At 48.0% G+C, this 24,357-nt stretch overlaps 1 protein-coding gene across 4 annotated transcripts in view; it reads left to right on the top strand.

Moving 5' to 3' along the window:
- Positions 1-372: 372 nt before the first annotated feature.
- Positions 373-24,357, top strand: part of GPN1 (GPN-loop GTPase 1) — a 95,526-nt gene continuing 71,541 nt past the window's right edge. Inside the window, exons 1-4 of one of the 4 annotated variants that reach the window (XM_075916266.2) lie at positions 373-624; positions 755-848; positions 7,942-7,981; positions 14,062-14,128. In XM_075916266.2, the coding sequence (XP_075772381.1) occupies positions 538-624; positions 755-848; positions 7,942-7,981; positions 14,062-14,128 (288 nt within the window). In that variant the 5' untranslated portion in view covers positions 373-537. The remainder of the gene's footprint in view (positions 625-754; positions 849-7,941; positions 7,982-14,061; positions 14,129-24,357) is intronic. The other 3 variants (XM_075916265.2, XR_012899290.2, XM_075916264.2) reach the window with 3 other exon arrangements.

Here is a 24,357-nt window from a genome sequence, read left to right as displayed (position 1 = left end):
GGCAGGGGGCTGGGCAGTACAGGCTGCGAGGGGAGGTGCTGGGGGATAAGAGGGTGTGGCCGGGCAGGGGGCTGGGCAGTACAGGCTGCGAGGGGAGGTGCTGGGGGATAAGGGGGTGTGGCCGGGCAGGGGGCTGGGCAGTACAGGCTGCGAGGGGAGGTGCTGGGCGATAAGGGGGTGTGGCCGGGCAAGGCTGGGCAGTACAGGCTGCGAGGGGAGGTGCTGGGGGATAAGAGGGTGTGGCCGGGCAGGGGGCTGGGCAGTACAGGCTGCGAGGAGAGGTGCTGGAGGGGCGTGGCCAGGCAGCGCTAGAGGGCGGGGTGCTGGGCAGTACAGGCTGCGAGGGGAGGTGCTGGGGGGGCGGAGGGGCGTGGCCAGGCAGCGCTAGAGGGCGGGGCGCTAGGCCGCCTGGGGGAACTGCTGTCGCGGGGTAGGAGCGCTGAACATCCGGGCCGAAGAGTAGCCTGGAGCGAGCCGTTTCCGCTTCCGGTCCCAAGCACCTTTCTGTGTGCCGGAAGCGGAAGGGACAGTAGCGAGATGGCGGCTGCAGCGGAGGAGGCGGCCCCACCGGTCTGCGTGCTGGTGCTGGGCATGGCGGGCTCCGGGAAAACCACCCTGGTGCAGGTGAGGAGATTCGCGCTCCGCGTGAGGCGGGGGCTCCGCTTTCCGGGGGTGGGGGGACGGGAAAAGTGTGTGTGTGTGTGGGGGTCACTCACGTCACGTCACTCACGTCACATCGCCCTCTCCTCCGCAGAGGCTCACCGCCCATCTGCACAGCCAGGGGCGCCCGCCCTACGTCATCAACCTGGACCCTGCGGTGCACGAGCTTCCGTTTCCTGCCAACATCGGTGAGTCGCTCGCTCCGCCCTCGGGCGGGTCTCGCGCTTTTCCTCACGTGCAGTTCGCTGTCTTCTCAGCGCTCTGCGGTGTCTGTGCGTCTTCGTTCAGAGCCGGACGCCGCGCCCAGGCGTGCACAGCTGTGCAGGGCACCATAGGGATGCCCTAAGTTTAGTGGTGCACTGTGTTATGCATAGGGATGGGACGTTAGGCAGCTACAGGCAGCACTAGCTCTGGTGGCCCATCTTTTGGCCCACCACAGGTTGTAAAGTAAAGCCATTGTGGAGAAACTAAATGATTTCTTTGCTTCAGTCTTCATGGCTGAGGTTGGGGAGAGTCCCGAATCTGCACCGTCCTTTGTGGGTAATGAATCTGAGGAGCTGTCCCGGATTGAAGTGTTGTTAGAGGAGGTTTTGGAACAGATAGAAAAACTTTGTTAACAAATCTCCGGGACCGGACGGCATTCATTCAAGGGTCCTAAAAGAACTCAATAGCTCAGCAATTTCCCATTTATCTGTCGTTTGTAACCTATCCTTTAAACCGTCTTCCGTACCTAATGACTGGAAGGTAGCCAACGTGACACCAATATTTAAAAAGGGCTCTAGAGGCCATCCTGGCAATTACAGACCGGTAAGTCTAACTTCAGTACCGGGCAAATTAGTCGAAACAATAGTGAAGAATAAAATTGTGAAGCATGTAGAAGAACATAATTTGTTGGACAAAAGTCAACATGGTTTCTGTAAAGGGAAATCCTGTCTTACTAATCTGTTAGAGTTCTTTGAAGGGGTTAACAAACATGCAGACAAGGGTGATCCAGTAGATATAGTATACTTGGATTTTCAGAAAGCCTTTGACAAGGTCCCTCACCAAAGGCTCTTGTGTAAATTACATGGCCATGGGATAAGAGGGAAGGTCCTTTCTTGGATTGAGAACTGGTTAAAAGACAGGAAACAAAGGGTAGGAATAAATGGTAAATTTTCAGATTGGAAAGGGGTAACTAGTGGTGTCTCCCAAGGATCAGTCCTGGGACCAATCCTCTTCAACTTATTCATAAATGATCTGGAGAAAGGGGTAAGCAGTGAGGTAGTAAAGTTTGCGGATGATACAAAACTGTTTAGGATAGTCACGACAGAAGCAGACTGTGAGGGACTCCAAGAAGATCTCACCAAACTGAGTGATTGGGCAACAAAATGGCAAAAGAAATTCAATGTGGATAAGTGTAAAGTAATGCACATTGGGGAAAAATAACCCCAACTATATGTACAGTATGATGGGGGCTAATTTGGCTACGACAAATCAGGAAAGAGATCTTGGAGTTATCGTGGACAGTTCTCTGAAAACTTCCACACAGTGTGCAGTGGCGGTCAAAAAGGCAAATAGGATGCTAGGAATTATTAGGAAAGGGATAGAAAATAAGACCCAGAATATCTTACTGCCCCTGTATAAAACTATGGTACTCCCACATCTTTAATACTGTGTACAGATGTGGTCTCCTCACCTCAGAAAAGATATTTTGGCCTTGGAAAGGGTTCACAAAAGGGCAACTAAAATGATTAGGGGTTTGGAACAGGTCCCATATGAGGAGAGGTTAAAGCGACTGGGACTTTTCAGTTTAGAAAAGAGGAGACTGAGGGAGGGATATGATAGAAGTATATAAAATCATGAGTGGTATGGAGAGGGCCAATAAAGAAAAGTTATTTATTAGTTCCCTAAATAGAAGAACTAGAGGACACCAAATGAAATTAAATGGGTAGCAGGTTTAAAACTAATAAAAGAAAGTTCTTCTTCACACAGCGTGTAGTCAGCCTGTGCAGCTCCTTGCCAGAGGAGGCGGTGAAGGCTAGGACTATAATAGAGTTTAAAGAGAAGCTAGATAATTTCATGGAGGTTAGGTCCATAAAAGGCTATTAGCCAGGGGATAAAATGGTGTTGTTGGCCTGTGTTTGTCAGAGGCTGGAGAGGGATGGCAGGAGACAAATCGCTTGATAAATGTCTTCAGTCCACCCTCTCTGGGGCACCTGGCGCTGGCCACTGTCGGCAGACAGGATGCTGGGCTAGATGGACCTTTGGTCTGACCCAGTACGGCTGTTCTTATGTGCCCAGCCACTGGCACTGCTCACTGTTTCCTTCTGGTCAGCTCCCCCGCCCCCCCCCCCCCCTCGTATCTTTCAGCTAGCTCACAGCTTTACAGGGCCATTCCTGGGATGTTGGGACAATACCCCTCCCCCAAGTTCCAGGCTCTTGCACCCTGCTTGCACCCTCCATCCCCCTATTCCTTTCCCCAGTGCCCCTCCCCCATACTCTTGAGTGCAGTGCTGCAGTGGGAGCCTGCAAAATAGAATGAGGTGAGGCCCTGTTGCACCACTGCTTTCCATCAGTGAGTGTGGGAGTAGGCCTGACCCCTATTGTCAGCACCAGCCCGTCTCTCTTCCGCGCCCCCCCCCCTTATCCTCTGGGTTGCCCTGGGGCCTGTGTTTCTGCATCTCTATGATGTTTGGGGCCTAGCACAGAGTAGTTGCTGGGATGGCTCCACCTGTCCCCCTTCCTGTTCCCCCACTAACCTCTCCCTTGTTCCTGTCCCCCACAACTCCTCTTCTTCCTCCTCCCCACCACAGCCCTGAGCATAGTCACCCCACTGCAGAGGGCGCCACCCTCCCCCCCTTCCCCAGTGGGTGCTCTGGCTGCGTAGAGCCCCACAAATGGTAAGGATAGCCATGGTTGGGGTGTTCTCATATTTGAGGAGTCTGAATGCTAATGTGAGGGTTTATTTAGGATAGATTAAGGGGGTATAATTAGGGAGAAATTGATTTTATTTATTTATTGCATTGCATTAGCAACCAGAAACTTTAATTAGGGTTGGAGCCCATTTTTCTGGTCATGGTGCAAATGCTCAGGTAAAGAGCTCCTGAAAAGCTTGCAGTCTAATTTGAGAAATGATATAACTGACCAGAGGTCAGAGAAGCTAACTGAGGTGTCTCAGAGTGGACTATAAAGAATGCAGAACCACTCCCCAAAACTAGCACTTATTTCAGTACTTAGATTCACCAAGCCAGCACAAAAGAGCTTCTATAATTCCTTACTGCTTACCCCAAAGATGAAACACAACTCCTTTAACTTAGCTTTTGGCATCAATCTAGACACCCAAGTCAAATAAAGTTTTGCCAGCCCTATAAGATGGGGCACATTACCTGCCAGGTCAATGAGTAATTCAGATCTTATCCAGATACGTGCTTACAGCTTATCTATTATATATTTCAAAGTTTAAGCAAAATGCAGGACAATGTAGCACTTTAAAGACTAACAAGATGGTTTATTAGATGATGAGCTTTCGTGGGCCAGACCCACTTCCTCAGATCAAATAGTGGAAGAAAGTAGTCACGACCATATATACCAAAGGATACAATTAAAAAAAAGTGAACAAATATGAAAAGGACAAATCACGTTTTGTTCACTTTTTTTTAATTGTATCCTTTGGTGTATATATGGTTGTGACTACTTTCTTCCACTATTTGATCTGAGAAAGTGGGTCTGGCCCACGAAAGCTCATCATCTAATAAACCATCTTGTTAGTCTTTAAAGTGCTACATTGTCCTGCATTTTGCTTCAACTACCCCAGACTAACACGGCTACATTTCTATCATATTTCAAAGTTTGTCTGTCTGTCCAAGAACTTTTTAACAATAAGAGCTAGGGCCACCAAATTTGGTGCATCGCTTCCTCTTATAACTGAAAGCAAGGTAAGGGTTTGGTTGTCATGTCTGAAGCTCTCCCCCCATCTCCACTAGAATCATCTGGGGACACTTCTGACTGTTCCCATCCTTCATCAGAGATTAAGGGGAAAGTGCACAGTTTCTGATTTCTTCAGTCTGGTTGGGGTATCCAGGGGGCAGATAAACCTAGACCTGCCCCAGCCAGGGGATATGCACCCCTCCCCTAGCTGTGCCTGGTGCAACTGCAGTGTCCATGGAGCGGTGCTTCTCACCTGGCCCTAAGCTGCAGGAGGCAGTCCTCTCTCCCAGAACCATCCTGCATACTGAACCACTCATCCCTGGCCCTACCCCAGAGCATTAATTTAAATGAAACGTCTACATTTTCATTTTATTTTTCAAAAAACCAAATTGAGTTAAGGACCCAAGCAATGCCAGGTAAATCCTCTAGTTCTTATTAAACTAATACTCTCTCTATTCTTTTAAATAAGTAATGGTTAAGAGATCACCATACATACAGACATGATTACAGTTTTGAGATCAGATGCATAGTAGAGATGGTGAGCTTTGTAGTTGGAAAATGTTCTTATAGTCAGCCCATAGGTTATAGTCCAAAGTCCTTATTCAGTGTGATCCAAATGGGACTGGAGATCTCAGTAGTTTTCCCTGATGAAGCATCAAGCAGATCTGTAATAAAAAGGATCAAGACCCAGTGTTTGTTATGCAGTCGCAGGCTTCTTTTCACAGTTCAGAGTCTTTAGGTGAACAACAAGAAGTCCTGAAGATGTACTTTGTAAGCATCATTGGTAATTATCTACAACTATTAACATAAACAATTGCCTGTCATTTGCAGATTTGCTGTACAGTTCAAAGAGAGATAAATATAGTATAGACATTAACATAAGAATGGCCATACTGGGTCAGACCAAAGATACATCTATCCCAGTATCCTGTCTGCCAACAGTGGCCAATACCAGATGCCCCAGAGGGAGGGAACACAACAGGTGATCCCTCTTCTGTCCCCCATTCCTGGACAAACAGAGGCTAGGGACACGATTCCTACCCATACTGGCTAATAGCTGTTGATGTACCTAACCTCCATGAATCTACCTAGCTCTGGTGTCCCTAATGCGGTGCCCGCGGGCGCCATGGTGCCTGCAGGGGCATTTATGTGCGCCCGCCTAGTCTGCATTAGGCACACCCTAATGCAGGGGTGGACTGGCCCGGTGGGACAGAGCCACCGGGCTCCGGGAAAACCACCCTGGTGCAGGTGAGGAGTCTGCGATGGTACCTCTGAGGCACCACCAGCTACCTCCTCACCTCGCAGGATTCAGTTTGTCCTAGGTTGGTCCATTCCCAGTAAAGGAATCCCTTCTCCCACAGGGACCCGGCACCGCCCTGGCCGGCCAGGGCACTCAGCTTCTCTAAAGAGGGATCCCTGGGCAGCTCCATCTGGAACTCCGCTGCAGGGCTGGTGGTTATGGCCCCGGAGGGTTGTGCCTCAGTTCCTCCACCCTGGCCTGGAGGCTCCAGGCTGCTACTGTCTAGACACGGGCACCACGTTGGGGACCACGGGGATGCCATGGCACCCGCCGGGGCATTTATATGCGCCCGCCTAGTCTGCATTAGGCACACCCTAATGCAGGGGTGGACTGGCCTGGCGGGACAGAGCCACAGGGCTCCACATTCCTGCACAAGAGCCGGTAGGGGCGCTGCTGGCACAGCCCCGCCAGAAGACCCCACCGGGCTGAGGGACTCTGACAAGGAGGCCGGCAAGCTGACCCCGACTGGGGAAGGTACCAGGCCGGGGGAAGGGAAAGCGGGCATGGCTGCAAGAGGCGCGAGCATGCGCCGTCAACCCAGGTGGAGCCAGGGCTGCACCGGGGGTGAAGTCACGTCGGTGTGGCGTTGCGGCACCATTTTTTAAAACTGCCAGCTATGGATCGGGGAAGGAGGAGGAAGGAGATGTGCCGAGTGGGACGTGGGGGAGCAGAGCCTGGCTAGAGGAGGGACGGCGGTGAGCGCACCTGGTGGGGCGGTCGTTTTGTGATGGGCCGGGGCTATGAACACTGAGCGGCCCAGCTCCAGGTCCGGCACATGGTCTGGAGCCCAGGCTGCAGGGACTTCTGGGGCCTGATCACAGCAGACTCCAGCCTTGCAAACTGGAAGGCAGAGGGGAGGGGAAGAATAGGGAAGAAACTTCCCCAGGTGTATATTCCATAAGTGTCATCTATAGGGTTTCATGAAGCTTTCTGTAATGTATTTGGCATTGACCACCGGCAGGTATGGATGACAGAAATATAGGAATTTTCATTTTAGTCTAGTTAGAATCATAGGGCTGGAAGAGACCTCAGGAGGTCGTGTCCAGTCCAGTTAAGTGGGGGAAACTAATGATGGGGAGAAAGGAATGATCTTGCGGTATGAAAAGAATGTGAACATGAGAGGACCTGGGGGGAGGGAGCTGAGGGGTGGTTGAAAAATGAAAAGGAAGTTTAGAAAATGAGTGAACACAGTGGACAAAGGGGCTGTGTCTAGACTGCATCCCTTTTTCGTAAAAGGGATGCAAATTAGACATATCGCAACTGCAAATGAAGCAGGGATTTAAACCCTGCCCGCTTCATTAGCATAAAAATGGCTGCCGCTTTTTTCCGGCACAGAGTTTTGCTGGAAAAAGCGCCAGTCTAGACATGGATCTTTCGGGAAAATAAAGCCTTTTCTGAAAGATCCCTTATCCATCTTGAAATGGCCCTCTTGATCCCTTAAAATGAGGGATAAGGGATCTTTCGGAAAAGGTTTTATTTTCTGAAAGATCTGCGTCTAGATTGGCACTTTTTTCCGGCAAAGCTCCGAATCGAAAAAAGCGGCAGCCATTTTTATGGGGGGGATTTAAATCCCCGCTTCATTTGCAATTACGATATGTCTAATTTGCATCCCTTTTACGAAAAAGGGATGCAGTCTAGACACAGCCAGGGAGTGATTGTAGTGAAAGGTCTGCAGTGCAAGATGAAAGGTGAGTTCACAGGATTACAAGCAAACAGTACAGTAGAGAAATATGCATTATGGTGGATCGCCTCACTGTTCAGGTAAATGCACATATTTTGTTCACCATTGTATCTGGATGTAGCTCTTCTGACAACACATGTAGTCCAAATGGTGACTGGCAAACATGTAAACTTTTGGTGGTCTCGTATTGATTTGTTGCTTTTCAAATGTGGTGCAGTTGGAACATACGGCTAGTGTTGCTGAAGCATTAAAGTCCACTGTGAAACTAGTCTCACGTATACTGGCTTCCTTCATTTTGAGGCAGGGAGGGTGAATGCTTAGACCTGAGGAACTGTGTTCCTCTTCTAATTCTAAAACTATAACTTATTCAGTTTATTCCTTTTTTCTTTTCTAGATATCAGAGACACCGTGAAGTACAAAGAAGTTATGAAACAGTATCCTTTCCATGGCTTAATATTACCTGTGCATACTCAACTCCTACAGACATGAACTGTCATCTCTGTACACTGAAGAAAACAGAGCTGTGGATTGGGGTTGTGCATACTTCAAGGCTGCGTCTAGACTGGCATGATTTTGCACAAATACTTTTAACGGAAAAGTTTTTCCGTTAAAAGTATTTGCCCAAGAGAGCATCTATACTGGCATGTGCCTTTGAGCAAAAGATCTGATTTTGCTCAAAAGCATCCGTGCCAGTGTAGATGCTGTCTTGCGCAAGAAAGCTCCAGTGGCCATTTTAGCCATCGGGCTTTCTTGCGCAAGAAATTAACATTGCTGTCTACACTGGCCCTCTTGTGCAAGAGGGCTTATCCCTGAGCGGGAGCGTCAGAGTATTTGCATAAGAACTACTGATTTTGTACATTACAAAGTCAGTGTTCTTGCGCAAATACTCGCAGCAAGATTTTGCGCAAAAGCAGTCGCTTTTGCGTAAAATCATGCCAGTCTAAATGCACCCTAAATGTAGCCAGAGAGTTAGAATTTAAGCCAGGATATGGTGGACTGGGGTTGGTTGGGAAGCAAGGGCCTTGATCTGCTTGTTGGCTGCTTCTGGGATTTGACATTAGAATGAGTCTATGTAAAAAGGCCTGCATTCCATGTAGGACATATGTTTCCTTCCTGTAGTAATGTGCCCTTTGATCTACAGTTGCAGTTTTGGAGAATGAAGAGTTGCTCTTTGTGCCAGTGATTTTTGTGTCCAGTTAATTGCTTCTGTCCCATTGCTTTTGAGAGGGTATAGATTTGCTTCTTTGGTATGTCACCCATCAACTTTCTCAGATATATCTGCAAATCCAATTCTGTTTTTGTAATTCCCCCCTTTTCCCCAAAACCCTCCTAATTGTTCATAGTGAGGGAGACAAAGCAGTTTTTGCAGAATGTAAGCATTAGGTGTTCACTTTGAGTTCTGAAGAAACTCAAATGTGAAATTGCAGAGCTACTAGCTGTAGTTTGTAACATATTTAATTAAATTAGCTTCTGTACCAGTTGATTGGAGGTTAACTCTATGATACCAGATTTTTTTTAAAAAAGGGCTGGTAAGCATGACTTCATTTCTGGGCAAACAGGCTGAAACTATAGTAAAGAACACAATTGTCAGACAGAGATCAACAAAAGTTGTTGGGGCCAGTTCTGTATGGTTCATATAAGGGGAAATCATTTAACACCAATCTACTATTCTTTCATCAAGCATGTGGAAAAGGATGATGCAGAAAATATTGTGTACTTACATTTTCAGAAAGCCTTTGACAAGGTCCCTCACCAAAGACGCTTAAGTAAATGTAATCTGTCGTGCTATAAGAGGTCCTCTCATGAATTCATAATTGCTTAAAAGATAGGAAACAAAGGGTAGGAATAAATGGTCAGTTTTAGGAGTGGAGAGGGGAAAATAGTGGTGGTCTCAAGGGTCAGTTCTGGGATTTGGGGGGAGGGGGCGGGGCGGGGGAGAATAAAAAGTGTGTGCGCAAAATTTGCAAATCATAGAACTGGAAGGGTCCTCGAGGTAATTGAGTCCAGTCCCCTGCCCTCACAGCAGGACCAAGCACTTTCTAGATCAGTCCTGACAGGTGTCTGTCTAATCTGCTCTTAAATACCTCCTTTGCGGGAGATTTCACAATCTTCCTACACAATTTATTTCAGTGTTTTACCACCTGACAGGAAGCTTTTCCTAATGTCCAACCTAAATCTCCCTTAATGAGCTTAAATTGCATCACTTCTTGTCCTAACCTCAGAGGCCAAGGAGAACAATTTTTCTCCCTCTTCCTTGTAACACCCTTTTAGATACAGGCAGTCCCTGACTTATGCGGATCCGACTTATGTCGGATCCACAGTTACGAACGGGGCTGCCCTGGAGGACACGGACTGCAGGACCTCGCGGTCCTGCCGCCCGTGCACTCCGGGGCTTTCTCCGCGTCTCCCTGGTCTGCAGACCAGGAAGATGCGGAGCAAAGCCGCAGGGGGGCTCGGGCAGCGAGGCAGCCCAGGCATGCCTGGGCTGCCTCGCTGCCGGCTTCCCCGAGGCTTTGCAAAGCCGCGGGGGGGCTGAGGCAGTCCACACGCCCCGCGGCTGTCCTGCTGCTGGCGTCCTCAGAGGCTTTGCTCCCCGTCTCCCTGGCAGACCAGAGAGACGGGAAGCAAAGCCGTGGAGGACCCAGGTGGCGGGATCGTGGTGCGTCTCGGTCTGCCGCCCGCGTCTTCCTGGTCTGCTGGGGTGAGGGGGGGCGCAGCTAGTACGCCCCCCCCTCCCAGCAGACTAGGCTTTTCTCCAGACGCCTGTGGCAGAGCAGCTGGGGCGCTGCTGGTTGGTCCTGCAGCGCCGCTCTGGGCACTACTGGACCAACCCGGCAGCACCCCAGCTGCTCTGCTCCAGGCGTCCTGATTCAGCCGCTGCTGGTCAGTTTCAGCAGCGGCTGAATCAGGACGCCTGGGGCAGAGCAGATGGGGTGCTGCTGGGTTGGTCCAGTAGCACCCAGGAGCGGCGCTACTGGAGCAACCCAGCAGCACCCCAGCTGCTCTGCCCCAGGCGTCCCCAAGTCAGCTTCTGCTGAAACTGACCAGCGCTGACTACAGGAAGCCTGAGGCAGAGTTGCTCTGCCCCGGGCTTCCTGGAATCAGCTGCTGATCAGTTTCAGCAGCAGCTGACTTGGGGATGCCTGGGGTTCTTAAGTTGATTCTGTATGTAAGTCAGAACTGGCGGTCAGTTTCAGCAGCGGCTGAATCTGGACGCCAGTTCCTACTTACATACAGATTCAACTTAAGAACAAACCTACAGTCCCTATCTTGTACGTAACCCGGGGACTGCCTGTACTTAAACTCTTATCATGTGCCCTCTGTCATCTTTTTTCTAAACTAAACAAGCCCAATTCTTTCAGTCTTCCCTCATAGCTCATGTTTTCTATACCTTAATCATTTTGATTACTCTTCTCTGCACTTTCTCCAATTTTTCCACATCTTTCTTGAAATGTGGTGTCCAGAACAGGGCAGAATACTCTAATGAAGGCCTATTCAGCAGAGTAGTGCGGAAGAATGACTTCTCATTTCTTGCCTCCAATGCTTTTGTTAGTGCATCATCTGTGCTCTGCTGTGTTAGTTTCCCAATATGTATCTGGATAGTTAAGTCACCTATCACTACCAAGTCCTGTGCTTTGGATGCTTTTGTGAGTTGTTTAAAAAAAGCCTCATCTACCTCTTCTGCCTGGGTAGGTGGGCTGTAGTGGATCCTTAGCATGACATCACCCTTATTTTTTACTCCTTTTTAACCTAACCCAGAGACTTTCCACATCTGTCTTTTATGTCCATTTCCACCTCAGTCCAAGTGTGTACACTTTTAATATACGAGGCAACACCATCTTTTTTCCCTGCCTCTTCCCTATGCAAGCTGTACTCTGGTATACCAATATTCCAGTCGTGTGTATTATCCCACCAAGTCTCTGTGATATCAACTATGTCATAGTTGTGTTTATTTATTAGGACATAGTGTTCTTCCTGCTTATTACCTATACTTCTTGCATTTGTATAAAGGCATCTAAGATACTGATTTGATTTTTTTTTTTTTCCTTCCAAGTTCTGCCTTGTCCCTCCTTTATCTCGGCTATTATAGCCCATGGTCCCTCCTATTTCTGACCCATCTCCCAGGTCTCCATGTTTTTCACTTACTTGTGGGCTTTGGTCACCTGCCCCCATTGAACCTAGTTTAAAGCCCTCCTCACTAGGTTATCCAGTCTGTGTCCAAATACTGTCTTCCTCTTCCTTAAAAGGTGAACCCCATCTCTGTTTGGCAGTCCTTCTTGGAACAGCATCCCATGGTCAAGGAAACCAAAACTCTCTTGGCAACACCATCTTTGCAGCCAGGCGTTCACCTCCAGGATGCACTTATCTCTGCCTGGGACCCAACCTTTGACAAGAAGGATTGAAGAGAGAACCACCTACTCTCCAAACTCTTATCAGCTGTACACCTAGAGCCCTGTTGTCACTCTTGTTCTGTTCAAGGTCATACCTTGCAGTATCACTTGTGCCACATGGATGAGTAGCATGGGGTAGAAGGCTGGATAATTCTCAACAATGCCTCCGTAATGTTTTGGATATGGACCCCTGGCAGGCACCATACTTCCCGAGATGACACGTTAAGGTGGCAGATGCATGTCTCTGTCCTCCTCAGAAGAGAATCTCTGACTACCACTACCCTACGTTTCCTCCTTGCAGTGGTGGCTGCAGACCTTCCAGCCTTGGGGGTACAAGGCTTCTCTTCTGCTTTAGGGGGTAATTCCTTATCTCCTGTATCCAGAACAGCATAATGGGCCTACAGAACTACGGAGGGAGGGTTGGGAGCAGTGGTGTAGCACTGCCCACTGCCAGAAATGACAGCTGCCTGTAGTGCCCCCACAACTAAGCCATCTGCTCCTCCACCAGTGGTGTGTAAGCAGCCTTTTGTGATGGGATAGCTTCCTCAGCAGTCTCTACATGAATACTATCCTGGAATTCCTCAGTCAAATGCACTTCAGCCTAGCTACCTCCTTCTGTAGCTGTCCCACCTGCTTCCTGAGAGATTCCACAAGCCAGCATCTTTCACATTGGATGGTCTCCCCAGCTTGCAATTCCCAGTAAGTGGGAATTGCAAGCCACAGTCCCTGAAAAAACCATACCATGGTCACGTGGTCTGTCTTGCTACAGACTCAGGTGGAGGAGACAAACAGCGCTGGCACAGGTTTTGCAGGTCTTCCTAACCATATTAGGATTCCCTCTCAAACTCCCCTGTCTGTAGTCTGCTGTCCACTTTGCTGTCCTGGTCGCTCTGCCTCTGGCTTCTAAAGCCCACTGACCTAGGTCAGGCCTACTCCCTTGTTAGCCACACAGCGGGAGGCTGATCAAAAGTAATCAAGGGAACAAAAGATCAAAATGATACAAAACTACTCGAGAGCTAAGTCCAAAGCAGGCTGCAAAGAGCTACAGAGGGAAAACTGGTGACTGGGCAACCAAATGATAGATAAAATTCATGTTGATAAATACAAAGTAACGTACATTGGAAAACATCCCAACTATACATATAAAATGATGGAATTTAAATTAGTTTTTACCACTCAAAGATCTTGGAGGCATTGTGGATTGTTCTCTGAAAACACTCATTATGCAGTGGTAGTCAAAGCTAACAGAATCCAAGAAACCATTAGGAATGACTGATAAGCCAGAAATTATCATATTTCAATTAACAGGGCTTGCCAAGCGGCGGCGAGCCCCACTCGCCAGCTGCGCAGTTCTGCAAGCTGCGTATGTGCAGATTGCGTGGCGCCAGCTGTGCCAGCTTGTAGTCTACTCACCATGGGTGAGTAGATTACGTGATTTGTCGAGCCCTGGCAATTAGAAAAGGTCAACAAAACGATTAGTGGCAGGGAACAGCTTCCATATGAGATGAGCTTAATATAAGACCTGAACTTCTCAGCCTGGGAAAGATGCAACTAAGGGGATATAATTTGAGGTCTATAAATCATGTCAAATCTGCAAAAGCAACAAGGAGTCCTGTGGCACCTTATAGACTAACAGATTTATTGGAGCATAAGCTTTCATGGGCAAAGACCCACTTTGTCAGATGCATGTTGTAACAGTCATGTAACAAATCTGTCAAGATATTGGGACATAGACCAAATACAAAATTTCTCTGCCACTGTTAGCAGCTACATACTTAAAACATTTCTAAGCGTGGTCATTATCCCTGCTCCATTGTAACAAAGTGGACAGAAGAATGGTTAGGAAACATAACCCAGTGAAGAGAGCACTGGACTGGGACTATTCCTACCTCTGGCCTGCTGGATGGATTTGGGCAAGTCACTTCACCTCTCTGTTTCTCATTATGGGGATTACCATGTAAAATTCTTTGCAATCTGAGGGGAAACTCTGTCCTTTCCTATTATTTATTTGGTTGCATCATCTAGGAAACTAGATTATAAACTCTCCAGGGCAGAGGCTTTGTCTTTTACTTGTCACTAACTAGTACATTTCTATAACCTGCTTTCCTGAGCTGTGTGTCCAGATATGGTTTGGGCCCTAATGGTGGAATAGTGACATCTCTCAATCTCTTTGCCACAAGATTTGACCAGGTAACAATTTCTTTGTGCTTATTATATGAGGCTGTGTTGTATGGTAGTAAGAGGCAGCACATTGCTTATAAGCCAGTTTCAAAGTCTTCCGCCTCTGCAGTTCCACAGGGCATAGCTTCACTGAGAAGAGAAGTTAGAAGCTGCAATAAAAAGTAGTTGCTTTGAGGCAGGGTAAGTGCGGTTTGTGGCATTTAAATCATATATCTAGTTAATTGACTAAAATGTTAAATTGAGTTTGATCCAATTATTTGTTGCTGTGAAAATAAAATATTCTAGGGATACACACTGGAAGACTACATCTACACTGCAGCAGAAAGTTGACTTTAAAATATGCAACTCTGGCTATGTGAATAATGTAGCTGGAGTCTATGTATCTTATGTCGAGTTACCACAGGATCATAGTATGCTAGAACTGGAGGGGAACTTGAGATGATCAAGTCCAGGCCCCTGCCCTCCTGGTAGGACCAAGCACCACCTAGATCAGGTGTGGTTTGGGTTTGTGGGGATCAACATGCAGCCCGCAGGTGGGATCCTTTGAACATGGCCTCCACTGGGAACATGCTCCACAACGGCAAGGCATCTCCCAGGCGGGGTGAGCATTGAAAGATGCCAGTGGATGGGCTGGCTGGAACAGATGGGTACAGGGTGTTGGCATTTCTAGCTCCTAGAGAGGAGGTGCCAGGAGCACCAGGGCATTGTGGGAAGTTCTGGCTGCTTAGCCTTGTGAGCAGAACCTGAGGTGCGCTGACTGGCTCTCGCTGACCATGTTTTAGTCCGTTGTTGTGGCTGGGCAGCCCTGCCTCTATCCCACATGGAGTGATGGACTCCCGCATGGAGACATCAGCCCTGCTGGGAATTCAGGACAGGGATCCTGGGCACCCGTCCTTTTTTGTCTCTTGTGTTTAGTTTGACTCCCCTAGGTCTGCCGCCTGCAGGTTGGAGTGCTCTGACTTGGAAACTTTTCTTTTTAGGGTAAAATCACTCTAAGAAACTCATAACCTGAAGCTTCAAGCTAAACACCTAAAACACTAGTCTACAATTTTTTTTAAATAAGCATTAAAAATGACAACAGACTCTTGTTGGATGAACACAAGGTTTTGAACCCTGTTTGGGAGATGGAATTTGCTTTTGCAGAGAAATGAAAAACCAATGTATCTCAAAGTTCACAATTCTAAGGGAGGGTAGAAAGGGGAACAGCAAAATAGCAACAATGGATTTCGGGAAGGCGGATATTGGTAAGCTCAGAGAGCTGATAGGTAAGGTCCCATGGGAATCAAGACTGAGGGGAAAAACAACTGAGGAGAGTTGGCAGTTTTTCAAAGGGACATTATTAAGTGCCCAAAAGCATGCTTTTCTGCTGTGTCGAAAAGATAGAAAATATGGCAAAAGACCGCCTTGGCTTAACCACAAGATCTTGCATGATCTAAAAATAAAAAAGGAGTCCTGTAAAAAATGGAAAATAGGACAAATTACAAAGGATGAATATAGGCAAACAATTCAGGAATGCAGGGACAAGATTAGAAAGGCAAAGGCACAAAATGAGCTCAAACTAGCTATGGGAATAAAGGGAAACAAGAAGACTTTTTATAAATACATTAGAAGCAAGAGGAAGACCAAGGAGAGGGTAGGCCCACTGGTCAGTGAGGAGGGAGAAACAGTACAGGCAGTCCCCAGGTTACGTACAAGATAGGGACTATAGGTTTATTCTTAAGTTGAATCTGTATGTAAGTTGGAACTGGCGTCCAGATTCAGTCGCTGCTGAAACTGATCAGCGGCTGATTCCAGGAAACCCGGGGCAGGGGCTTCCTGTAGTCAGCCACTGGTCAGTTTCAGCAGCGGCTGACTTGGGGACGCCTGGGGCAGAGCAGCCGGGGTGCTGCTGGGTTGGTCTAGTAGCGCTGCCACTCCTCGACGCTACTGGACCAACCCGGCAGCACCCAAGCTGCTCTGCCCTAGGCGTCCTGATTCAGCCGCTGCTGAAACTGACCAGCAGTGGCTGAATCAGGACGCCTGGAGCAGAGCAGCTGGGGTGCTGCCGGGTGGTCCAGTAGCGCCCAGAGCGGCACTACGGGACCAACCAGCAGCACCCCAGCTGCTGTACCACAGGCGTCCGGAGCAAAGCCGCGGAGCACGGGGGCAGCGGGACAGCCCAGACGCGCCGTGGCTGTCCTGCTGCCCTCGGGCTCCTTGGCTTTGCTCTGCTTTGCTCCCCGTCTCCCTGGTCTGCAGACCAGGGAGACAGGGAGCAAAGCAGAGCAAAGCCAAGGAGCACGCGGACAGCAGACAGCCCAGACGCGTCTGGGCTGTCCGCTGCCCGCGTGCTCCGCCACTTTGCTTCCTCTCCCTGGTCTGCTGGAGACCAGGGAGACGGGCCCCGTTTGTAACTGCGGATCCGATGTAAGTTGGATCCGTGTAACTCGGGGACTGCCTGTAACAGGAAACTTGGAAATGGCAGAGATGCTTAATGACTTCTTTGTTTCGGTCTTCACTGAGAAGTCTGAAGGAATGCCTAACATAGTGAATGCTAGTGGGGAAGGGGGTAGGTTTAGAAGGTAAAATAAAAAAGGAACAAGTTAAAAATTACCTAGAAAAGTTAGATGCCTGCAAGTCGCCAGGGCCTGATGAAATGCATCCTAGAATACTCAAGGAGCTGATAGAGGAGGTATTTGAGCCTCTAGCTATCATCTTTGGAAAATCATGGGAGACAGGAGAGATTCCAGAAGACTGGAAAAGGGCAAATATAGTGTCCATTTATAAAAAGGGAAACAAGAACAACCCAGGAAACTACAGGCCAGTTAGAAGATAATGGAGCAAGTAATTAAGGAAACCATCTGTAAACACTTGGAAGGTGGCAAGGTGAAAGGGAACAGCCAGCATGGATTTGTAAAGAACAAATCATGTCAAACCAATCTGATAGTTTTCTCTGATAGGATAACGAGCCTTGTGGATAAGGGAGAAGTGGTGGATGTGGCATACCTAGACTTTAGTAAGGCATTTGATACGGTCTCGCATTATATTCTTATCGGTAAACTAGGCAAATACAACTTAGATGGGGCTACTATAAGGTGGGTGCATAACTGGCTGGATAACCACACTCAGAGTAGTTATTAATGGTTCACAATCCTGCTGGAAAGGTATAACAAGTGGGGTTCCACAGGGGTCTGTTTTGGGACCGGCTCGGTTCAATATCTTCATCAACAATTTAGATATTGGCATAGAAAGTACGCTTATTAAGTTTGCAGATACCAAGCTGGGAGGGGTTGCGACTGCTCTGGAGGATAGGATCATAATTCAAAATAATCTGGACAAATTGGAGAAATGGTCTGAGGTAAACAGGATGAAGTTTAATAAAGTCAAATGCAAAGTGCTCCACTTAGGAAGGAACAATCAGTTCCATACATACAAGATGGGAAGCGAGTGTCTAGGAAGGAGCATGGCGGAAAAGGATCTAGGGGTCATAGTGGACCACAAGCTGAATATGAATCAGCAGCATGATTCTGGGATGTATTAACAGGTGTGTTGTGAGCAAGACACGAGAAGTCATTCTTCCGCTCTACTCTGTGCTGATTAGGCCTCAGTTGGAGTATTGTGTCCAGTTCTAGGCACCGCATTTCAAGAAATATGTGGAGAAATTGGAGAGGGTCCAGGGAAGAGCAACAAGAATGATTAAAGGTCTAGAGAACATGACCTGTGAAGGAAGGCTGAAAGAATTGGGTTTGTTTAGTCTGGAAAAGAGAAGATTGAGGGGGGACATGATAGCAGTTTTCAGGTATCTAAACGGGTGTTATAAGGAGGAGGGAGAAAACTTGTTCATCTTGGCCTCTCAGGATAGAACAAGAAGCAGTGGGCTTAAACTGCAGCAAGGGAGGTTTAGGTTGGACATTAGGAAAAGTTCCTAACTGTCAGGGTAGTCAAACACTGGAATAAATTGCCCAGGGAGGTTGTAGAATCCCCATCTCTGGGGATATTTAAGAGTAGATTAGATAAATGTCTATCAGGGATGATCTAGACCGTATTTGGTCCTGCCATGAGGGCAGGGGAGTAGACTCGATGACCTCTCGAGGTCCCTTCCGGTCCTAGTATTCTATGATTCTTTGTCAAAAGACTTATTGCTGTGTTAAATAAAACAAACCTGCAATGGCACCATGAATCTTGTCACCCTGAGTTCAAAGACTTCTATCCACCTGATAGCAATTTAATAAAGTAAAATATGTTCCTTACTAGAAGGTTACTGTACTCACAAGATATGTTCTGTTTGCAAGTGAAAGACAATGTTGCCATTACAGAAGCTTTCTTCAAAATGGCTTGGCACATAGCAGAATCAAAAAGACCTCTTACTGAATGTGAATTGATGAAGCAGTGCTTCTTGGGCTGCAGTGAATGTTTTTTTTTTGTGTGCAGAATTTAAAAAGATGGATGATATAGTTAAACATCAATACAGCAAGTGACTGATTCAACTGTAGTAAGACTAATTGAAAGCATTTTTGGCCATGTTTTCTAAATTGCTAAAAGGCATTGACAGCACTTTGTGTTTCAATCTGGCAATGGACAAATATACTGATCAGTCAGACATATCTCAGCTCATAATATGGGTGCATTTTTTCAATGGCTAAAAGTATATAGAAGAAATGCTTACTCTGCTGCCTTTTATGGGTCAAAGTAGGGGAGAGGACGTTTATTCTGCGCTGATAGCGTTTCTTTGAAGGACCAGGAAAATGTAAGTTGCTTCGAATCAATGCTTTGGTAACCACTGATGACATTCTGTCCGTGGTTGGAAAAGAGAAGGAGCTAGTTTCTCTGCTGAAGTAAAATCCAGTATCCAAATTTCTTTTCATCCCATTTCATTCTGCACCAAGAACAGTTATGCAGCAAACTGAAGAGAGGATTTCTCAAGAGCACAATGGATAGTGTCACAAAAATAGTCAACTTCATTGTTGCAAATGCCTTGAAAAGCAGACAATTTCAAGCTTTAGTTGAGAAGTATGAAACACAGTATGACTTTGGCAATGCTTGCAGAAGTTAGATGGCTGAGTTGAGGCAAAGTGTTAGATCGGTTTATGGATCTACTGCCTGCTGTACGAGTGTTTTTTGGAGGCAAAGGATCGCCAGGATTTACTGTCGTCTTTAGATGAAAAGACATTCCTGCTAAACATGGCTTTTCTCACTGATATGAGACACCTCTTAAATGCACTCGATCTTAAACTTCAAGGCAAAGAGAAAAAATCTGCCCCCTCTAATGTGCAGTGTTTCTACATTTGTAACAAAACTGACCCTTTTTGCAGATCAGCTTTGTGAGAGACTTAACTCACTTTCCTATCCTCAACTCGCAAGTGACACAGCTGAGTGAACATGCATCTCTTTTGCCTGTTTTTAAACGGAGTACATCTCAGAGCAGAAAACTAAATTTTCTTCTTTTCTAGATGCCAAATCACTGACAACAGTTCTTGAATATACTGAAAATCCATTTTCAGTTGAGGTACAGGCAGCCCCACCTTCAGCAGTGAAATCTGGTGTTGAGAGGGTCACATTTGAAGAGATGGTAGAGTTGCAAAACCAATAGTATTCTAAAAGCTAGGCATAAGGAAGAGGATACTGAAACATTTTGAATGATCTATGTATAGGAAAACGTGTATCCTGCATTACTGAAATGTGCCAAAAAAGTGCTGACTTGCTTTGAGTCTACATATGTCTGTGAAAGTCATAGGAATCTAGTCAAAACTGCACCTCTCTTACTGACAGACATCTGACCGACTGTCAGTTGTACTGCTACAATGGAATAAAAGTCTGATGTGAAATAGATGGTGAAAAGTTTGCAAACACACTCTTCACATTGATTGTACTTTTACTCCAGTAAATTCCAGTGCAGGCAGTCCCCGGGTTACGTACAAGATAGGGACTGTAGGTTTGTTCTTAAGTTGAATCTGTATGTAAGTCGGAACTGGCGTCCAGATTCAGACACTGCTGAAACTGACCGCCAGTTCTGACTTACATACAGAATCAACTTAAGAACCCCAGGCGTCCCCAAGTCAGCTGCTGCTGAAACTGATCAGCAGCTGATTCCAGGAAGCCCGGAGCAGAGCAACTCTGCCTGGGGCTTCCTGTAGTCAGCGCTGGTCAGTTTCAGCAGAAGCTGACTTGAGGACGCCTGGGGCAGAGCAGCTGGGGTGCTGCTGGGTTGCTCCAGTAGCGCCGCTCCTGGGTGCTACTGGACCAACCTAGCAGCACCCCATCTGCTCTGCCCCAGGCGTCCTGATTCAGCCGCTGCTGAAACTGACCAGCAGCGGCTGAATCAGGACCTGGGGCAGAGCAGCTGGGGTGCTGCCAGGTTGGTCCAGTAGTGCCCAGAGCGGGCGCTGCAGGACCAATCGGCAGCGCCCCAGCTGCTCTGCCCCAGAGTCCAAAACAAAAGCCTGGTCTGCTGAGGGGGGGGGGAGCACACTAGCTGCCCCCCCCCCCACAGCAGACCAGGGACACGGGGAGCAGAGCCTCTGAGGCTTTGCTCTGGCAAAGCCTCAGAGGCGAGGGACCCCCCCGTGGCTGCGGCTTCAGTCCGGGAGCCTGTGGTCTGCTGGGGACGGTCCCCAGCAGACCACAGGCACCCAGATTGAAGCGGCAGCAGCGGCGGTTCCCCGCGCCTCTGAGGCTTTGCTCTGGCAAAGCCTCAGAAGCGCGGGAACCCGCCCGGTGCCCCTGGTCTGCTGGAGACTGTCTCCAGCAGACCAGGGGCACCGGAGCAGCTTACCAATGGAGCTTTCTCGCCCCGACTTCCGGGGCGAGACAGCCCCGTTCGTAAGTGCGGATCCGACATAAGTCGGATCCGCGTAAGTCGGGGACTGCCTGTACTGCTTTGGCAATTTTCATTAAAATTGTGAAGCCAAACCAAAAAAAGTAGTCAATACAATAGTCTTCTGTTGATATATGCTTTAGTAGCATGGTCATCAATTGGTCGATTGTGAAACCTCGACCAGTCAATCACGAGGCATTCGGGGGCCCCCTACATTTTCCCCCCATTCCCTAGAAGCCCTACTACCTACCTCCAGCAACAATGGAGGTAGTGCCAGCTTCCCGCAGGTGAACAAAAGTCCTGCAGCGTGGTGCCGCTTCCTGAGGTTCTGGAAGTGCACTGGCTGTTATCCTCCCTCAGGTCTGTGGTGTGCTGGGCGTGCTGTGGGAGGAGTGAGTCGGCCCCGGAGGAGGAGCACGGGGTGTCCCCTGCACCACGGGAGGGGGCAGTTGGCCCCGGGGGAGGCGTGTGACAGGAGTTCCCTGCTCTGTGGGAGGGGGGAGTCGGGCCCCGGGGGAGGAGCGCGGGGTTTCCCCTGTGCCGTGGGAGTTGGCCCTGGCAGAGGCACGTGCCAGGTTCCCTCGGGAGGGTTGGGGTGGGGGGAGAATTCTGGGAGGGAGGCGGGTGCAGGGGATTCTCTGCCCTGTCCCCACTCCTCCCGGCACCCCATCCCCACTCGCAGAACCTTGTCTCCACCCTGTCCCCTGCCGAAAGACCCACCAGCACCCTTCCCCAGTGCTATGTCCCCTGCTCCCACCAACACAGTTGGGGTCACATTAGTGAAGCTTGGGGTGGTGGTGGAGGGGAGGGGGTTGGAGGAGGATTTTTTTTGCATTTCACTTGTGTGGCCCCAACTGACTTTTTTCTGTGGGTCAATGACCCCTGACAGGTTCCCTGCCCTTCTCAGAAATAAAGACAATGCAGAAACTTTTTGTGTTTGACATAATATTTTATTTAAAAATGGCCAACAAGCCCCCATCTGGCCACAGCATCATAACACTCCTGCACTCCCTTTTCCACCAAATCCTACATCTGAGCCTATCATACACTGGAACCCCCTGCCCTGAGCCCCTCACATACCCCCAACCCAAATTCCTGAACCCTCACATCCAGAAGTCTGTACCTTGCTTAATACCCTAACACTACATCTGATCCCCAACACTGCCCAGCCTGGAGCCTCCTCCCCGAGCCAGCCTCCCCTTATCGACCTCCTCCTGCATCCAGATTTCCTCCCAAAGTTTGCACCTCTCACTCCTTCCCACACCCCAATCCCTCATTCCCACCCCAGAGTCTACACATCCTGTCTCAACCCAGCAAGGGTACAGCTAGACTGCAGGAGTTTTTCAGGATTCCACAGATATCCTGGAAAAGCTCTTCTGCATCCAGGGATGTGTGTTTTTCCGCTTCTTTTAGTGAAAGAGCAAACAATCTATCTTTCGATCACCCCTATATTCCTCTTTCCATGAAGAATAAGGGAGCTTCCAAAAGAAGGGGTTTTTCTGACATTTGGTCCAGTCTAGACAGGCCAAATTTTGGAAAAATCTCTTCCTACAGAAGAATTGATGGGGGGAGGGGGGAGAGGGAAGCAGCAATATAAGGGTTGGGGATAGGAAGTGATGCAGAGGAGGAGAATAGAGAGGGTGTGGCTTCAAGGAAGGGGCAGGGTGGTAGATCTTGGCTTGTTCTGTCATTTAAAAAGTGATCTTGGGTGTAAAAAGGTTGGAGACCACTGCTTTAGTAGTTAAATTCCTGGACTGTTGTTGCTCATTACAAGTGCTGTCATTATGGGTGGAAATCATGTAAATATTTCATTTTATTAATATTAGCAGAACTGACTTAAATGGGGTCGGCATGTTGTGTAGTCTTACCTTAATCTTGGATTCATGCCCAATGGTGTGAACGAAACTATTTGCATATATATGCCACCACACTTAAGTTGCGGCCCTCGGCCTGTGCTGAGAGTGAAGCCCCGGGGACCACAACGTTGAGTAGCTCTGGTCTAGATCATCCTTGATAGTTGTCTATCCAACTTGCTCTTAAATATCTCCAGTGGTGGAGATTCCACAACCTTCCTAGGCAACTTATTTCAGTGTTTAACCACTCTGATCTACACCATGGGGGAAAGGGGTTGATAGATTTTTTTTTTTCTTTTTCTGGGTAGAATAACAAGGTCTACCAGGGAGCAGTGGGGTGGGGAGGAATAGCTCAGTGGTTTGAGCATTGGCCTGCTAAACCCAGGGTTGTGAGTTCAGTCCTTGTGGAGGCTGTTTAGGGATTTGGGGCAAAAATTCATCAGGGATGGTACTTGGTCCTGCTGTGAAGGCAGGGGACTGGACTCAATGACCTTTCAAGGTCCCTTCCAGTTCTAGGAGATAGGCAATCTCCATTAATTTAAATGTTTGTGGCTGATTTGGCAGGTCTTCTAAATCAAGTGCCAGCGGATCAATCTCTGGGCACAGTAGTCTAGATCTAGGTGAAGAGTGTAAACAACTGGTGACCCTGCCCGCTCCACATGGCACATGGTGCTGCCTTCCATGTGTTGCTCCCTAACTTTTGATACCTGACTTAATGTGGGAGGGAAAACATTGTGGAGAGATGATAGTTGAGTTTGTGGTCATGGCCCATGATGATGTTGGTTATAGTAGTGCCCAAGTACCTCATAATCCTAAGCACTGTACAATCACAGAGCAGCAGACAGTATGGCTATCTAGACTGGCAAGTTTTTGCGCAAAAACTTGCCAGCTGTCTACACTGGCCGTTTGAATTTGCGCAAGAACACTGACGATCTAATGTATGATCATCAGTGTTCTTGCGCAAATACAATGACTCTTCCATTCGGGCAAAAGCCCTCTTGCGCAAATGCTTTTGCACAAGAGGGCCAGTGTAGACAACGCGGTATTGTTTTGCGCAAAAAAGCCCCGATGGCGAAAATGGCGATTGGGGCTTTTTTGCGCAAAACCGCGTCTAGATTGGCACGGATGCTTTTGCAAAAACATCCGTGCCAATCTAGATGCGCTTTTGCACAAATACTTTTAATGGAAAAGTTTTTCCGTTAAAAGTATTTGCAATCTAGACACAGCCAAAAAGTCTTGTATTCTCTTCTTTTGTAACTTTCCCTGATAAATGTATTTTTGTGCTTATTTCCTGATATTTTGAAGGTTTACAATAATTACTGTTAAACACGATCTGGAACAAAGGCTAATAAAATACAGATTAGCTTTATTGTTTAGCAAGAAAGATTGCCTGGTTTGATATATTGGGGTGCATTAGTAGGAGTATTGTCAGCAGATCTAGGGAGGTGGTTGTTCTCCTTTATTAGGCACTGGTGAGGCCACATCTGGATTGCGTCCAATTCTGGGCACCTTATTACGGAAAGGATGTGGTCGCATTGGAGGGAGTCCTTCGGAAGGCAACAAAAATACTAGAGGTATAGAGCACATGGCTT

Source organism: Pelodiscus sinensis, chromosome 3 (genome assembly GCF_052426305.1).
Source record: "Pelodiscus sinensis isolate ZL-2025 chromosome 3, ASM5242630v1, whole genome shotgun sequence".
Lineage (NCBI taxonomy): Eukaryota > Metazoa > Chordata > Testudines > Trionychidae > Pelodiscus > Pelodiscus sinensis.
This window is presented reverse-complemented; position numbering and strand designations above follow the sequence as displayed.